Consider the following 19,142-nt stretch of genomic DNA (forward strand, 5'->3'; position numbering starts at 1 on the left):
TGTTCGGTTAAGAATGGGCGGACATATATAAAAAGAATATGACATCATGTTATTATGCAAAGAGACAACGACGACTCTATTGAGAATCTACAAGTCAGACTGGAAAAGAGACACAAAGAGAGAGAGAGAGAGAGAAGCAAAGAGGGGCCAAAGCTTAGTGTGTCAGTGCGCTGACTCCCTCTCGCTCGCTCTCGCGCTCTCTCTCTCCATCTAAGTCTCACTCACTATCTTGTTTGTCTCTCTTTGTCATCTGCATAACTTGAAGGCTTGGGCGATGCTTTCGGCGCTTCGATGATTAATACACCAGCTCTGCGCTCCCCTTCTCCTTCTCTCTCTCTTTCTTCCCCCCTCTGCCACTCTCTCTCTCTCTTAGCAGTCGCTGCACTGACTGTGTATGTGATTAATGCCTAATTGCTTATTGAATGTCATAACAGTAATTGTGAACAATGTAAAAATCCTTCTAAATGCAAATCGTGGCTAAATGTGTCATTCTTTTTTTTTTTGTTCAGTTCGATCATCGCTCAGAAAATCACATTACTGGACACATGACATCGCATCGCATGGCGATGCCTAGGATCGATCGATCTATCGAACGATCGAACGATGGATCATTAATTAGTTAGCTGGATGCGTGGGCGAATCCAATTCATAAACTAACAAGACAGTTTGCCCAACGTATAAAATCACATTATCAATCATGCCATGTTTTTTCTTTCCCTCTCTCTCTCTCTCTCTCTCTTGGCAAATGTGGGTCAATGTAATAACTCGATAAGCGAGTCAGCTGGACAGCTCAAATCTCGATTGGAAGACTAGAAAACTATATTAAAAAATTCATACGACTCTAAGGATTTACTTAAAACTCTACCAGAAACCAATTAAACCAATTTAAAATCAATATATGTAAATAAACAACAAATTTATAATAAAATAAAATATATACTAAAAGTGAAAATTAGTATATTCAAAATAAATACGTAAATAGTAAAAATATACCAAATTTATAATAAAATTACACAACTACTAAAAGAGTAATCGAAAAAATAAAATTATTGAAAGCAGGTATTGAAAATGTAAATAAACAACAAATTTATAATAATAGGAAAGAATACTAAATGCGTAATTTAGTATATACAGAATAAATGTAAATATATAACAAATTTATAATAAAATGAAAAGAATACTGATTTCCGTAAATAAAATACAGAATAGTAAATAAAATAAATATACAAAGTAAATGCATAAATAGTAAATTGTAAATAAACAACAAATTTATAATAAAATAAAATATATACTAAAAGTGAAAATTAGTATATTCAAAATAAATACGTAAATAGTAAAAATATATCAAATTTATAATCAAATTACACAACTACTAAAAGAGTAATCGAAAAAATTCAATTATTGAAAGCAGGTATTGAAAATGTTTTAAACACTATTCAAAAGTTTAATCAACATCTTTGCTAAGAATGAACTTCTTTAGCCAGTTAAGTTGGTAAGTTAGTCAATGCAAATAATTTAATAAAGTGCAAGAAATTGACAAAGTAAGCTGCTGGTAATCAGTTGATCAGTTAATCGATTTTTGAAAAAGTGCGTGTAAAAATGGCTTGCCAAAAATTTTAGTTTTTGTGCACAAAATGTATGCGTGTATGTGTGTTGACTAGGCGGCTGTCCTGCTAAGTGGGCGTGGTCAGGCAGGCGAGCCTCACAGAGGTCGCTAAGCGATGCTTAAGGTACTGTTGATCAACTGTTTGTTCAGAAATGCAAGGCAGTAAAGGTATGTAGTTAACCTGAAGCATGAAAAAAGTCGTTGCCAAAAATTTGTACATATGCCTAAAATTTGCATGTGTGTGTTTTTGACTAGGCTTGGGACCGATATATTAGTGAAGGCGGATCCTATAGGTGGGCGTGGTCAAGCAGGAGAGCTTCATAAAGGTTGCTTAGACTACTTTTGATCAACTGTTGTTTAACAGTTATGCAGAGCCTCAACACATTGCAAGTAGTCACTAGGAAATCGATCGTGTCCAAAAATGGGTTGCCAAAAATTGTAGTTAACGTATGCCAAATGCATGTGGATAGGTTTGATTAGGCGCGGGACCGAGATATTAGTGAAGGCGGAGGTGATAAGTGGGCGTGGTAGGGAAGGCGAGCTTCGCAAAGATTGGGCAGCCTGTCTAGGGTACTTTCGATCAACTGTTACCCAACAGTTGTTACTAATGCTAAGCAGTTGTTCAGAAATGCAAGGCAGTTAAGGTACTGTTGATCAACTGTTGCTCAACAGTTGTGACTGTTTCAATAAATTGAAAGAGCAAGCTGCTGGCAGTTGATTTAAGTGAATGACCAAAAAAAGTCATTGCCAAAAATTTTAGAATATGTGTGTTAAATGCGTGTGAATGTGTTAGTCTAGGCGGCGGACCGAGAAAATAGTGAAGGCGGATTGGCTTGGGGGGCGTGGTCAGGCAGGCGAGCTTCACAGATATTGATTAGGGTACTTCAACTCAACTGTTACTCAACAGTTGCGCACCACTTGAAGGTATTGCATGCAATGTATAAGGTTAGACGGCGAACTAGTGATGAATGTAGGCGTATGTGATAAGTGGGCGTGGTTGGGTAGCAAAGCTTCACGAAGATAATCAGTTTACATTAAAGTCAATTAATTGATATTACAAATGTTAATTGCAGGCTTTTGACGATGGAAATATGAAAAACAACTTAGCAATTTAATAACAAATAAGAAAACTACAGTTGGCTGTGAATATACCAAAAATATACCACAAAAATACTAAAATATACCAAAGAATCGACTGTAAGATAGTCGCTACTCATTTTCAATAAAACAATATTCGCCAAATATACCGAAATATACCTCAAATTGCCAAAATATACCAAAGCAAGGCAAGAACAAGGAATAATTGCTGATCTGAAAGACTGATCGCCTCTACTATGTATGATCAACTATTATATTCATTTGTTGTAGCAAAATGTTACACAATTAAAAATTACAGCCATTGAAAGATTAATACCGAAAATTATAAGGGAAGATCAAATAACCATAGAACTTAATAGCAAAGAATGGCAAAACTTTCGTATAAATATAACAGTTCAATGCGATCGATTCTTTTCGACTGCACTTTAAAACTAAACGATAGACGAACGCATTTATAATAACTCTTTGCAAATTGTGGTATTTGTTTTTTTATCAATGGGGATTGCCCTCTGGCATAATGAAAATAAAAAAAGAGAAAGAAAGAAAACTATTCCGCCCCCTCTTGAGATACGCGGCGCTGTCAAGTGGAAGAGGAAATGGGTGCAAGTGTTGCCGGGGTCTCTGAGGCTATCTGCGTTCAGTTTTTTTGTTTTTTTGTTTCATTTTTGCCTTTTGTTTTTTGTTGTTCTTTATTTTTTGTATTTGTTTTTTTGTTAACGCCAACGCAGCTCATCTGACTGATAGCAACAGGTTGAGAGAAGGTTGAGGGTTCCGTTTTGCTTTTGCTTTTCTCATATTTTCAGTTTTCAGTTTTGAACGATTATTGGTTGGGCTTGATTGGTTGGTTAGATTGCAGGTGATTTGCAAATCGCCAGCTGCATGACGTCCAAGTTCCAGCAATAGGCGTGCGTCAAGTCAAGGCAGTTTAAAGAGCAGTTACAATGGTCAGAAAACCAAAAAAAAAAACACGAAATGGAATGGAATCGAAAGGAAATCAACGTTGTGATAAATTATAGCATTTAATCGTATCAAATGCTGCTCATAAATAACGAAACGCATTATCATTGAACGTACTATTAGCAATCACAGTGACAAGTCAGATATACACACACAACTACACACACACACACACACACACACTTAGAGTGTGCACACTCGCTTGCTTGTAGTAGTAGAAGTGCCGGCTGTAGTGTGGTGTATTTTTAGCTGTGCGTTAAGTGAAAAATTATGCCACCTAGACAATAATAACAACAATTATATTTATTGCAACAATTATTGAATGAACCGCGCACAATGATACCCTACAAAAATGTGAACAATTAAATGCACAACATGACAAACAATAATTAAACTTATTTTACAATGAGATTAACTTTCTTATTCGTTTACTATTCAACAAGTGAGAAACAAGAAAGTGTGCTCGAGAGAGTGAGCGCGGTATTATTCTTAAAATATACCGAATTAATATACCGCAAAAATACTAAAATATACTTAAGGCTATATTTGATAAATTAATAAAGTACAAAATTCAAAATATAGCATAGATTACAGAATATACCAGAAAAAACTCAAGTCGAGTGTTCTCGACTGTGAGAACCATTTTGAATAAGACCAAAACAGTGCGGTATTATTCTTAAAATATACCAAATTAATATCTCAAAAATACTGAAATAAAATATTCAAAACATACCAAAAATACCAAACGTACTAGATCTAATAATAAAAACCATATTCTACAAATACACCAAAAATATACCGCAAAGGTATTAAAATATGCCGAAAGCCATATTTAGTGTGTTAAAATACCACTACATTGAAGATATACCAAAATGTAGTAAACATACCACATTTGATAACAAAAAAGCTACATTCGAATGTATTCGACTATGAGATACTCGCTACCTATGTATATTCAATGAAACTATATTCTACAAATATACCGAAAACTACAAAAATGTATACCAAAGGTTATATTTGGTATACAAATATTGTAACACACTCAAAATATACCATAGAGTACAAAAAAAAAATTCTTGATTATCAGCCAATATAAAATTAGTATTTGAATAAAATTATTATTTTAATAACATCTCTTATATAAAGGATTATAGACTTGTCTAGGCAAACACTAATTAACTTCTAACCACGTATTAACTGCAATAAAATATGCAATATTATAACTAATAACTATAGGAAATGTACAACAGCGACAATCACCATAAAATATTCATAATTGAATATGGACCATAAAAAACCAAGTAAAGCTTGTACTCAAAGCAGTTTGATGCAGGTAAAGTGAAACAAGAAATTAATCAATTCATTGATTTAGAATTCCCAATTCTATCCCCAAATACTCTCCAAGCATACCCCATTGCAGTGTGTTTTCGGTTTACAGGGCATGCAAACAACATCGAAATCGTTACCAACACAAGTTCAACCTGTGTGATAAATGGGCTTGTCTTGCGGCCAAAAGGCTCAAGATTAGCATTGACCAGGGCGCAAAGCATTCGAGAACCACCGAAACAAGCAAAGTCGATGTCGTTACGTTACTGTTGCCGATGTCGACCCGCTGTCTACCATTCGTTCTGTGGCATATCAGGCATACATAGGTTCTCACCAAACTCGATTGAAGGTCAGGTTAGAGGGCGTGGCATGTTTTGGGCATGAAATAACATGAGCTCTTCGAATGCTAGAAAGTATCTTAAGGGCAGTGAATGAATCACTAAAAGGCCTTTCGAAAGAGATTTTTTTTTTTGTTGTTCTTTAGATTGTTCCTTTGTAATTTAGAAATCGCGACACTTGATCAATTAATTAGGAAATTCATTTTCAAATTATTGAATTGAGGGAAATTGTGAGAAATGGGAACAAAATATTAATAAATTATCTGTGAGCATTTAAATGATTTTAGTTTGAGCAAAGGTTGTGCTAAAATTAAATGTGTACACGATGATGATTAAAAAGACTATTAAATGGCTATTAAAAGCAATTAGATGCGAAGCTAGGCATGTTATATATTTTATATATAATATATTATTTTAAAGTTCTTGCCTTACCTTACTTATCAAATGCAGCTATCATCTCTTCCTCTTTTAGAAGATCTGAAAATAGTTATATCATATATTTTTGGTACACAGAATAATAACTATAGTCTCTATGATTCCTTAATGTAATCAGTTGAAAATTGTAGACTTTATTAATAGAATACTTTTGCATGGGGAAAAACTCTGACAATCTGGTATATTTTGTACTCTATGGTATATTTTCATTGTATTACTATATTAATATACCAAGTATAGCATTTGGTATATATTTAGTATTTTTGCGGTACATTGATTTGATATATAAATATTCTAAATGTATCCTTTGGTATATTTTTTTAATAATTATTGTAGTATATTAATTTGGTATAATTTGGTATAAAATTAATACTGTGCTGTTTTGCTTTTATTCAAAATGGGTATCAAGTATCTCTCAGTTGATTTATATAAATGAAATGGTTAAAATTGAGAAACATTTAATAAAAAAGTACATTCAATTTCTTAAAGTAAATTCTCAAAAAGTAAAACGAATTGGTAAATTAAAAACAGAAATCTTTATTCAAATTATTATCGTTTAAATTGAAATGTAATTATTTTTATTTGAGTTGTTTATTAGTGAATTTCAAGTACATATTAAGTAGTTTACATTTTATATTTGATATAAATTTAATTTGTTTATAATTGAGTTTTAACTGCGCAATAAGTAGTTTACATTTTATTAAAGTTAAGAAATAAAAATTTGAATGCATTGTTCGCAAATGTATGATTAATTTTCTTGTACGCACTTTTCTTGCAGCTGCATAAATGTAAATATTATTGCATATTTATTTAAGGCAAGTTGCACACACACACACTCAAAACACTTTTAAAGTATTTTTAAGTATTGGGCATGTTATGGCAACAAGTTCAGGTGCATGACGCGACATTAGCTGAGGCAATGCAACATTTGGCGCAACAAATGGGATGTGACGGCCAAGACATCGAGAGGGAGGGGAGAGGTGGGGTGCAGAAGGAGGGGGGCAGCGCAATGCAGGTTACCGCAGGTTGTGACAAGAAAAAAAAACTAAATAAAATAAAACAAAACAAAAAAGCCGCAAAATCTATGCGAATTGTGAATTGCTGCGCATATTATGTGTGTGCATATGGCCGTCAATCATTGGCATTATTATGTACGATTGCGAATGTACAGTGAAACCCCAGTCAGTGGACACGTCCATTAAGGAGAACCCCCTTCTGGACGGACACTTTGTTTAGATAAAACAATTTCGCCTGCTGTGAGTGGTCCTCTTTCGTTGAAACTGTTTCAAATAAAATCCAACTACACCCTCTCTTGGTCGGACACTTTGTTTACTATTGAATGAAGCATTTCGCATATATAGAGCTGACAACTTACATTGAAGCTTCTTCAAACAAGGATCAAACTAAACCCTCTCGTAGACGGGCACAAATTTCTTTGAAATAAACGGGAGAACAAGAGTTGAACGGACAAAAAAGATTTTACTAATTTTAATTGAAATTAAAAATGTAAATAAAAATCGAACATTCTTTAACAGAGTTTTCACTGTAGCTTCGAACTGCAGTCAGTCTATCAGTCAGTCAATCAAGGTGCAGCAGCAGCAGCAGTCGAGAGTTGGCATTTTGGCCGTTGGCTAAGGTCAGCATGGCCAACATTGCGTATGAGTAATGTCGGCGCATAAACATACACAAATAGATCGACCAAATGAAATCTCGGATCTTTCAGCCACTGTGCGCAACGCCCACAACACAACACAACACAACACTCAACACTCAACGACACTCGCATGCGGCGAATAGTTTGAATAATATGAATATGCTCATTGGGCTCAGTGAGTAGTGCGCACTTATTAGCTGCAAATCAAATTTCAAATTTGTATTCATGTTCAAATCAAATTTAGCCGCAGGTCGTTCCACAGCAATCAACAATCGCAATAGAACAACGAAACATTAACAACAACAACAACTGCAATGAACAAAAAGGCGCGTCTGAATCCGACGACTTTTTGTGCTCCGCTGACGCATTTGAAACGTGTAGCTTATTGAGATATAGCATCTAGCAGCGTTTTTATTAATACTGCTCATGACTAATTGGCAATCAATCAAGTCTTGCAGCGTCTTTTGGCGATTACTAATCATTACAAAACAAAACAAAAAAAGACAGTCTATAAAATCATTTAATAAAAATGGCAATCGAGACTTTGCATAAAAGTGTTGCCGGACTCCAGAAAAATGGTCAACAGTAAAGTTGCCATACGTTCTCAGTTAGAACTGCTGCAGCCAAGTTAACGTATTTTTAAAATGTTGTGCGCAACCAACTTAACGTTTTTTTTTTTTGCTCACTTCACGCGGGACACAGAATATCGCGCCATTATTTTGCGCCAAAACACACACACACACACACACATATGTAGATTTAATAGTTTTCTTGGGGCTCCTTGGGGCAACAAGTAGTGCGCACTTAATGGCTGCAAATCAAATTTCAATTTCATATGCATATTCAAATAGATATTGCTGCAGGTCGTTCGACAATCGTAACGAACATAAATAATTAGCAACAATAACAACTGCAATTACTTTTTGTACGCCGCTGGCGCAATTGAAATATTAAGCTTACCAAGATTGGGCATCCAGCAGCGTTAATACTGCACATGACTAATTGACAATTAATCAAGTTTTGCAGCATCTCTTGGCGATTACTAATCGTTGCACACATTCACAATCACAAAAACAAAAATTAAACAAAAAACACTTTGAGTAAAATCACAAGCACAAAAACAAAAACGAAACAAAAAAAGCACTTTGTGTAAAATCACTTAAAAAAAAACTGAAAAAACCGCACCACTCCGCCGGTGGAGTGAAAAAAAAAACTGGACTACCGTAGAGTTACCAGGTGTAGTTAGATCTAGTGCAGTATTTTTAAAATATTAGTTCGCAAATTGCGCGCTGCCTAGTTAACTCAATTTTGAAATAGTGCGTGAGTAAATTACGCGCTGCCAACTTCACGCGGGACATAAAAAAACGATTTCTTAACGCCCCCACACAGACACACACACACACACATACACACATGCGCCTTAATAGCATAGATCCTTGGAGCAACAGAGCAGAGGGGCAGAGCTCACCTATTGGCTGCAAATCAAAATTTTAAATTTATATTCATATTCAAATCGATATGGCCGCAGGTTAAACAAAGGTAACTACAAAAGCGAAAAAAAGGCGCATGTGAATATGCAATTTGTTGTGCGCCGCTGACGCATATGAATTATGAAGCTTACCGCGATTTGACACCTAGCAGCGTTTTTTTTATAACATATAGCTAATTGACAGTGTCTTATGGTGATTACTAATCGTTGCAAAACCAAAAAAAAAAACATTTCAAGCACTCTGAAAAAATAAGCAATCACGACTTTACAGTTAAAAACGCGCTGCCGGACTTAGAAAAGTGGTCAAGCTGATAGAGCTGCCAGACGCAGCCAACGTGAAGCAAATTGCGCGCAGTTTTGAAATATGGGTTTTAAGCAGAGCGAGCGCCGAATTGCGTGCGGCCAACTTAGCGCAGTTTTCACAAATATGCGTGAGCGCCGAATTGCGTGCAGCCAACTTCACGCAGTTTTCAAATATGTATGTTCCTGAGCGCAAATTGCGTGCAGCCAACTTCACGCGAGACGCAAAAATGCGCGATTATTTTGCGCGACGCTCCATCGAACATGGCGCGATTTTTTTGTAATTACTAAACAATTAATTAAAAGTTTAAACAAGATCCAAACACAACAATGTATTCGCCTCGGCAAACATTGCCAGTGCCGCAGCCGCAAGATTTTGGCTTCCCACACACACCATACGACATACAGGAACAACTGATGCAACAGCTTTTTCTGGTGCTGGAGCGCAAACAAATTGGCATCTTTGAGTCACCCACAGGCACGGGCAAATCGCTGACACTGCTGTGCGGAGCGCTCAGTTGGCTGCGCCAACACGAAGAGTTGGTGCGCACCGAGCTGCAGCAGCGCATTGAGCAGGTGCAGCGCGAATTGCGGCAGCTGCAGGCGGCAAACGAGCAGGCGGTGGACTGGATAACGGCACAGGGCGCCACACAGGCGCAGCGTGAAGAGCTGCAGCAGTTGGAACACTTAAGAGCGCTGCTGCAGCAACAGGAGCAACAGCTGGCGGAGGTAAAGCAGCGCAACCGGCAGCAACAACAGCAGCAGCGCAAAGCGCGCAAAGCAAATGAGGAACAATCGCTGCCGGAGACAGCAGACGAGGTGCCGGCGCAGGAGGATGCAGTGGACGAAGAGGAAGAACTGCAACAGGAAGCGGAACGCTTTCGCCATGTGCAGATCTTCTACTGCAGTCGAACGCATTCGCAGCTGGCGCAAATCGTTGCCGAGCTGCGCAAGACGCCGCATGCCGCCTGGACGCGTTGCATCTCGCTGGGCTCCCGGCAACAGTTGTGCATCAATGCACAGGTACGTCGCCTGCCACATGTGGCACTGATGAACGAACGCTGCTTGGACATGGCCAGCAAACGTAATCCTTGCATTTACAAAGCGCCCGCCCAGTTGCAGCGTTTAAGCGATGCGGCGCTGCTGCAACCGCTGGACATCGAAGAGCTGGCCAATGAGGGTGCTGCCTGTGGCAGCTGCCCCTACTATGCCACACGTGCCGCACAGCCGCAGGCGCAACTCGTATTGCTCCCCTATCAGCTGCTGTTGCAACGCAACTCGCGCCAGCAACTGGGCATCGAGTTGATCGGCTCCATCATCATTGTGGACGAGGCGCACAATCTGCTCGACACATTAATGCAACTGCACAGCAGCGAAGTGCAGCTGGAGCAGTTGCAGCTGCTCAAACAGCAGTTGGCTGGCTATAAACAACGCTATGCGAATCGCTTCAGTGCCACGCATTTGTTGCGTCTCAATCAGCTGCTGTTTGTGGTGCGTCGCCTGCTGCAGTTGCTCACGGAGTCGACCAGCTTGGAGCCACGTCTGTTGCGCACCTATGAACTGACGGCCGAGGGCGATTTCTTCAACATTGATCTGCACGCATTGCTGCAGTTTTGCACTCGCACACGTTTCGCCCAGAAGCTGCAGGGATTCGTGCAGCGGGAACGCGAACGTGAGCCGCAGCCGAGCGAGAATCAAGCGCCGCCCACGCAGCAGATGCTGCAGCGTCTGGCCACGCAACATCAACTGCAGCAGCAGCGTGGTCAGAAGCGCAAGCCAGGAGTGGAGCAACCTGCTCCAACACCTGCTGTGCAGCAGTCATCGCCTGCTCCTGCTCCTGCTCCTGCTCCTAGTTTGCCGTCGCCTTTGCGCCCGTTGCTCGCCTTTCTGGAGACGCTCACCAGCGATGCCGCCGATGGACGTGTGCTGCTGCAGCCCAAGACGGGCACACTCAAGTATCTGCTGCTCAATCCTGCCGAGCATTTCGCTGACATTGTCAAAGAAGCGCGCGCTGTGAGTTACCGTTCACTAACTAACTTAGAGAAATCCTTCCGTCTGTCTGTCTGTCCGTTTACTTAATCGCCCAAATCTTTGCTTACATAAAAGCTAGAGCTGCCAAATTGGCTTATAATATTTGTAGCTAGGCAAGCAAACAAAATACTGCATGCAAGCAGCTTTAACCCTTTAAATGGGATCTGTCTGTCTGTCTGTCCGCCTGTTTAAGTCTCTTAAACACAGCTTATTTAAAAGCTTGAGCTGCCAAAGTTGGTCACAACGCTTATGAGCGCTGTAGGCAGCTCAAATGCATTTTAGACCTTAGCCACGCCCACTTGCATGCTCCTCAATGGACAATACTCCACTAAGAAACTCTGGGTTAAACTTGAGTTGTAAGTTATAAGAGTTTTTAGTTTCTTGTTAGCTGCTTTTTTTTCAGTTCATGCACATATTTATAGTAATCATAAAAAGTAAAAAAAAGCTTGTTAAAAATAAGTAACTAAAGCAATTTAAAATGCATCTGTTCAGTCAGAGCTAATAAATTTGTTTGCGATACCCATGAGTGCTCTAGGCAGCTCAATTGCATTTAAGACTTGAGCCACGCCCACTGCAAAAGCTAGAGGGATTCATCTTCCTTTCATATTATATGAACAACAACCAAAAGAAAGCAACTTAATCCATTTTAATCCTCCAAAATGCATCCGTCGGTCTGTCTGTCCTCTAAGCTAAACTCCTATAACTCAGCTTATATAAAACTTAGACACAATATATATGACATTACTTAAACTTTAGCTACGCCCACTTAGACGCCCAATTTCAATAAGTTTATTTTACTAACTCCAATTTCATCTTTGCCACACATTGAATTCTACTTTATTCATGCTTCAGCTGGTCATCGCAGGCGGCACAATGCAGCCTACAGAGGAATTGAAGTCACAACTCTTTGCTCAGTGCCCGGACCGTGTGGTGGAGCACTTCTATGGTCATGTGGTGCCACCGGATGCAGTGCAGCCCTTTGTGCTCCCGACTGGACCAACAGGCGCAACACTTTGCTTCAACTACGCCCAACGCAGCAGCGTCAGCATGGTAAGTATAGCTGGAAATGACTTTAATCCATTCATGATTAATGACTCCCAATCTCGCACAGCTTCAGGAACTCGCCATGGTGCTGCAGAATCTGTGCAATGTGCTGCCCGCCGGCGTCGTTTGTTTTCTGCCCTCTTACGATTATCTGGACGTTGTCTACACCCATCTACAGCGCAGCGGCACGCTGGCAAGGATTGCGCAACGCAAGCGCATCTTTCGCGAGACTAGCGGCAAAAATGTGGAGCAACTGCTGCAACAATATGCCGAGGCAATTGCTCAACCCAAGGCAACGGGCGCTTTGCTCTTGAGCGTCGTCGGTGGCAAATTATCCGAGGGCTTGAATTTTGCCGATGACTTGGGACGCGGCGTCATTGTAGTCGGTCTACCGTATCCGAATCGCACGGCGCCCGAACTCAAGGAGCGCATGCGGCATCTGGACGCACAGTTGGGTCCAGGTGCGGGCAACGAGTATTACGAGAATCTCTGCATGAAGGCGGTCAATCAGTGCATTGGTCGCTCGGTGCGGCACATACGTGACTATGCCTGCGTCTATCTGCTGGATGAACGCTATGCGAGTGCACGCATTCAGCAGAAGCTGCCGCAGTGGATTGCGCGCTCGCTGAGCGTGGCCAGCGAGGGATTCGGTTCAGTGCAAGCGCGCACGGCGCGTTTCTTCAAGGCTAAAAGTCAAAAGGTGCAATGATGAAGCTGCCTGATATCTGTGAAGGAGTGTCTTCTAAAGGAAGGTCTTCCCTTTGATAGTTGACCGACAAGTTAGGAAGAACTTGAGGCTTCTACCTTTTCTACTTAGTCTTGGAGATATTTTGTAAACCACTCTAAGACCTTTGTTTCCTCTAAGATATCTGTTGTATTCCCCATTTGGGAGACCATGTCTATTCATTCCATTTATGCATTTTATTGTATTCTTTCTTAAGACTCGTCTACTCCACTTTAGGAGACTTCTTTCATTGCCTTAGGATGACTTCTTTCATTGCCTTAGGAAGACTTCTTTCATTGCCTTAGGAAGACTTCTTTCATTGCCCTTTGAAGACTTCTTTCATTGCCTTAGGAAGACTTCTTTCATTGCCTTAGGAAGATTTCTTTCATTGCCTTAGGAAGACTTCTTTCATTGTCTTAGGAAGACTTCTTTCATTGCCTTAGGAAGACTTCTTTCATTGCCTTAGGAAGACTTCTTTCATTGTCTTAGGAAGACTTCTTTCATTGCCTTAGGAAGATTTCTTTCATTGCCCTTTGAAGACTTCTTTCATTGCCTTAGGAAGACCTCTTCTGTGATTTGTTCTTGTTTTCCTAAAGAAATCTCCCCTCAAAGGAAAATCTCCAATCGAATCTCTAATGAATTTGTAGTTTGTAAACGAACGCCAAGCGAAAGTATTAAAATAACAAAAGATTTATTAACAAAGGAATTTTTGGAATTGCAGCATTTCCAGCCAAAGCACCAGCTCCAGCCAGAGTTATTCATCCGGATGAGAATGCGGAACGGTTGTTCCCATCGCCAACTCCGCATCAGGGTCCGGTAAGAGAGTGCCGTCTAGCTGGACTTGCCACGCGAGTATTGGGCAAAGAGGAGATTATAAGAGGGAAAATTGCAGCACTGCATATCGGTGCGTTGCCAATTGGAGAGCGTGGAGTATTCAATCTCCAGCTCCTTCATCGTCTCGTAGGCCAACGATGATTTATTCGCAAAGATGGTGACAATGAATTTGCCCGGCTTGAATGTCTTGATCACCTGACTGATCAGACGCGTGTAATTGTCCAAGGCCACGTTGCTCTCGAAGCTCACATACGAGAATTTCTCCTCGGGCGTAATGTGAATGGTCATGTATTCGCCCTTATCGTTGATGCCATTCATCGAATAACCGCACGGATCGAAGAGAAAGTCATCGATATGCATTTGGGGCAGCAACAGATCAATGCCCGAACTCTGTGTGACCTCTTGACCCGTGGCAAACTTATCTTTGGTAAACAGCGCCATGACATCGTTATCGAGCTGCTGCATCAGTATCTCAATCGTCTGATCGGGATCCCCAAAATCAGCGGGTTGCTGCAATTGCAATTGTTGCAATTTCTGATTCGGTTTAACTTCATCCTCCTCCTCCTCCTCTTCGCCCTCCTTCTCGGGTTGACTGAACGTATAGAGATACCAGCATTCCTGATTGATTGAGCCCAAGCAATAGGAACGTCCCTCGGGAAAGATGCTGTCCAAATATGTGACCTCCTCGTAGAAGCCTTTGTGCGGTGAATTCTGCACCTCGGGACGTGTGAAATTCTTGCGCGAATAGAAGATATCCGTGATCACTGTATAGCCCTCGACTTGGGCCAGTTTGAGCAATTGTTCCAAGCACTTGAGGGGCGTGGTGGTGCCGCAGGTCTTCAGTATCCAGCGGCGACGAGAGACAAACATGCTGCTCTCGCTGAGCAGGAATGCATCGATATGTTCGTTCTGTGTGAAACTGATTATTTCACATTTGACGTGGCGCAACAGATTCTCCCATTGATTGCGCGTTATGTTGCGCAAATCGCCCGTGGCACGTTCATCGAACCACACTTCCAACAGCTTCTCAACGCCCTCAAAGAAGTGCTCGCTCTCAATCTCCGGCGGCAGCGCTGCAATTTGCAATTGTTGTGCTTGTTGTTTATCCATTGTTTATCGGTTCGGCGGTTCGCTTCAGCGTCTGCTGGATGGAGATGGATAAATGAAGCGCTTCAAATGTTGCCCCTTAGAACTGCCTTTGCTAGTGCTGCCAAAAATATCGATGTTGCCACAACTATCTAGCTATCGATATTGTTTCGATGCTTTTGAAATGTGCTTAAACATCGATTTCTTTGCTTGGCAATAATCGATTTATGTTTTGCGGGCAAAAGTAAACAAATTCATTTATTATTCACAAAATTGTTCTGTAAGTTTAATTTTTTGCTGTTTTATTTCACACCACGGAATATTACTAGAAAATCAATCAGATATAATTGCATAATTTACATGTGTAGCTTCACATATTATTGAAATAAAAATAGTTGGAAAAGTACATTTACATTATTGACTGAATGATTTCCGTTAAAAATAAAATTTTTCCGAAAAATTAACGTTTGAAAAACGTACAAACACAACAACTTGAAGCTCGTTAAAATACGAATAAAGTAGTTTGAACAAATTGTATTATTTTTTATGTTTTATTCAATTTGAAAGCAAATATATATTATGTCTCCTACACACTCAGTTATAATTTTTTAAAGTTGATACATTTGTACATTCCATCGATGAAACATCAATAACATCGATGTATGAATTTATCGATGTTTCTCTCACCTCTAGTGCGGACCACATGTGCGACATTCAAACTGCCTCGAACCGGCTTGCTACATGGCCACTGCTCTTATCAGTCAAACAGCTGTTTTACTTTTGCTGCCTTAAGCTGCGCTTAACAGCGGATTCAAACTGTACGACTAAAACTGTAGAACTGTTGGCAGCATTATGCAATTTATTTGCTGCTTAAATTATTTGCCTGCTTAGCAGTGTTGATATTATAAGAAGTGCTAAGCACCCACTTTTAATTTGAATTTATATTACACTAATGTTAAAACATAAGTGGGCACATTTTAAATTGGAAACCTTTAACAGACAGTTCCCCTAAAACTGTTGGCATACATTGCTTAAATGCGGTATTTATCATTTACATTGTTTGACTAAAGTTCAACCAATTCAAGTTTTTAAATGAATTAAAGTGTTGAGCTAAAACTAAATATAATAACTAAATATTTAATTTAATAAATTAATATTTAATATAGGTTAAAGCATTAACATTAACATATATTTGGAGACTTTTTCAAATATCACACCACATAACTTTAAGAAATGCTTAAAAACAAAATTATTGGTCTAATAAATATTATTTAATCAGATAAAATTGTTATTTATGTCAACTATAATTAATAAATAATTGTATATTTATATGAACATTCAAAAAGCAACCCCCTAATGTATTAACATAGTTATTAACATTGTGATAATATATTTTTGGGTATTTTTGAAAAGTCACTTAAGTCATTATAAGCTTACCTGCAGAGCGGTCACACTGTTGCGTTTCGTCTCTGTTGTATGTTGTGAGTCGCGGTCGCCGTCACCGTTAAGCGTTTTAACGTCGTCGTCGTCGTTGCCGTCGTCGTCGTGTTTGCCGCCGTCGCAAAAGCAAATACATACTACTGCATAGAGAGAAAGAAAGAGAGAGAAGTGTGCGAATGAACGAACATTCAATGAAATTATGAATATGTGAATTTAAAAAAGATTCATTCTTAACGGCACAAATAAAATTCAAAAAGAACGCGCTGTGCATCAAAGCAGAAAAGTATGTGTAAAATAAAATTGCGCTACGATTTGTTGCGTTTTTCCTTTTCTTTTTTGTGTGTTGTTTGTGTATCCCGTGTAACCGCTATGTGACTTTGTGTGTGTGAGCGTGCGTGTGAATGTGTGTAAACGTGACTCTGTGTGTGTGTGTGTGTGTGTGTGTGTGTGTGTGTGTAAGCGCGCCTGAGTATGTGTGTGTATGCTTTCGTTGGATGTTTGAAAAAGTGCATTGTAAAAATAGCCTGCAAATCGAATCAATGCAATTGTCGAGCCCAACAACAACAACAAGAGACAGATGCAGGCATGCGAGAGAGAGAGAGAGAGAGAGAGAGACAGGAGCAGTGTCTTGTCCAAGTTCAAGTCCAGTTCCCCCAGAAGAGTCATCGCAAGTCGATAGCAAGAATGCAACGCGAGTCATCGATAACATTTAGAATCGAATTGCCGACATTACTCCCCCTGCCCCTCCACCACCCTCTAAAGACAAGCGGCTACAATCACATTAACAACGTTTTTACGTTTCCATTTTTTTTATTCTTATTTACTTTTCACATGTGCTGATAAGATGACAGTCCCAACATTCGACGTGTGTGTGTTTGCTTACTTTTTTTATTTTTCGTTTTTCTTTCTTCCCCCTTTTTTATGATGATGATGATTATTATTATTATTATTAGTTAGTTCCTTTTGCTGTTTTTTTTCCGATGCATGAACAAGATATGCCGCCATTGAACAAATATTTATTAGTAATAGTATTTGGTTGCCTCAATTTACGCTTGGCGGGGCGATAAAACGCTGACGCCAGGCTTAAGAATTTGATTTTTTTTTGCCTTTTGCTTTTTTAGAGGTTGCTCACATTACAAACACTCGCAGCGCATACGTAAGTGGAGCTTCTCACCTGTCTCCCTCCCTCCCAAACTCCCTAGAAACTTTGGATACAATGACACTTCCAAGTTGTCACCGGAGTTGAAATCGGAGTCGCTCTCGTAGTCAGCGAAACTAGCAAAGCGGTTATTCTCGTTAGTTGTTGTTGTTGCTGTTGTTGTGGATGTTGCATTGGAGTAAAACTCGTTTATTGCTTACGATGTTCAAAGTGGCACACATATTAAAATGCTAACACAACAACAATAAAAACAACATAAAAACTGAAAAGTCAGCAAGAAAAACGAACAAAAGAAAAGTTCAACTTGCATTTGAATTGGCGATGTTATCGCTATCGTTATCGTTATCGACTTGTCTTAATCCTCCTCCCACAACGCAGAGAAGATCGTCTATGCACAAGATCCCTCTCTCTTTCTCGCATAGCTTCTCAACTGCAGCAGCTTCAGCTAATTAGCTAATAAGAAGAACAGTTAGTCAAGCAGCGAAAGAAGAGAGCGCGTGCAGCCTGCGGCTGAGAGAGCGCAAACAGAGAGATAGAGAGAGAGTGTGTAAGAGAGCGAACAGGAACATTTGTGAGTTTTGTTTTTGCTTTCTTTGGTTTTGCAGGCGAAAAACGTTGCGCAGGTTTTGCACGATTCTCATTCGCATTTGGACCGCAGACGCGGCAACAACGCCAAGCTTGCGAAACGCAACGGAACGAAACGAAACGGCAAATGAAACAACGCCCCGTGGTCCGTTTTCAAATAAAATAACGTGTGTGTGCGCGACGGTAAAAATTATTATTCAGTCAACCAAAAAAGCAAAATGTTGAGAAAAGAAACACACTAAAAAACAGTTAAATAATATTTCAAACGCAGTGCAATTCTAACAACAGCAACAATTGATAAAGTGCATTTAAAACGAACGCTGTTGATAAGCAGCTCCTTGCAATTTTTCATACGTTTCATTTCCCTTCTTTTTTTTGTGGTAAATCAAAATTTGTGCGCTGTTTTTTTTTTTTGGATATTTTTTTGTTGATCCTGCGCGTGCGAGAGCGAGCGGCAAATCAAAACAAATGTTTTTTTTTTTGTTGTGTGTGTTTGTTAGTGTGTATTTGCTGTGACAGCCCTCGCTCTCGAGTATTGTGCAATTTTAATGCAACGTGTGTCAAATTCGGCCGTTTCATTTTTGGGTTTGCGTTTTTCTTTTTTTTTTTGGGTGTGTGTGAAAAGTGAAAGTGAAAATTTAGCGCACAGGCAACACACACAGACACGCACGCACGCACACGCCAGGACACACACACACACAGATACGCACTCAGAGTCAGGAACAAAAGCGAATGAGAACAAAGAGAGCGCGCGTCTAGGCAGCAGCAGCAGCAGCGAGAGAGCACAGCGCCACCACTATTGTGTGAGCGAGAGCGAGAGAGAGAACGCAGCAGGCTCTGGCTCAGGAATTTGGAATTTGGCACAGCGTGTGAAGCGCACGCATTAACACCCCCAACAAACACAGAGCACAATCCAGCAGCCTCTTCTCTAGTGCTTGTCGTGCTCTCTCGCTCTGGCTTGCGCGTGTGCATGTGCGTGTCTGTGTGTGTGTGTGTGCGTAAATCTAAGTACGTTCCTCAACTTACATACTACTTC

General features: G+C 39.9%; 3 protein-coding genes across 3 annotated transcripts in view; 2 read left to right on the top strand and 1 right to left on the bottom strand.

The window, feature by feature from the left end:
- The first annotated feature begins 9,431 nt into the window (after positions 1-9,431).
- Positions 9,432-13,544, top strand: LOC133847692 (ATP-dependent DNA helicase DDX11). The gene is made up of 3 exons (XM_062282872.1): positions 9,432-11,216; positions 12,087-12,284; positions 12,346-13,544. Exons 1-3 carry the CDS (start codon positions 9,534-9,536, stop codon positions 12,985-12,987), a joined length of 2,523 nt encoding a protein of 840 aa, XP_062138856.1. The 5' UTR covers positions 9,432-9,533; the 3' UTR covers positions 12,988-13,544.
- Positions 13,545-13,676: 132 nt separating this feature from the next.
- LOC133847693 (S-adenosylmethionine decarboxylase proenzyme) lies at positions 13,677-15,059 on the bottom strand. Its single transcript, XM_062282873.1, has one exon. The coding sequence runs from the start codon at positions 14,944-14,946 to the stop codon at positions 13,834-13,836; it is 1,113 nt and encodes a 370-aa protein (XP_062138857.1). The 5' UTR covers positions 14,947-15,059; the 3' UTR covers positions 13,677-13,833.
- Positions 15,060-16,373: 1,314 nt separating this feature from the next.
- LOC133848238 (J domain-containing protein DDB_G0295729) overlaps positions 16,374-19,142 on the top strand; it is a 36,230-nt gene continuing 33,461 nt past the window's right edge. The window contains exon 1 of the mRNA XM_062283721.1: positions 16,374-16,645. The gene's annotated coding sequence lies outside the window, so the exon portion shown is untranslated. The remainder of the gene's footprint in view (positions 16,646-19,142) is intronic.

This window comes from Drosophila sulfurigaster, chromosome X (genome assembly GCF_023558435.1).
Source record: "Drosophila sulfurigaster albostrigata strain 15112-1811.04 chromosome X, ASM2355843v2, whole genome shotgun sequence".
NCBI lineage: Eukaryota > Metazoa > Arthropoda > Insecta > Diptera > Drosophilidae > Drosophila > Drosophila sulfurigaster.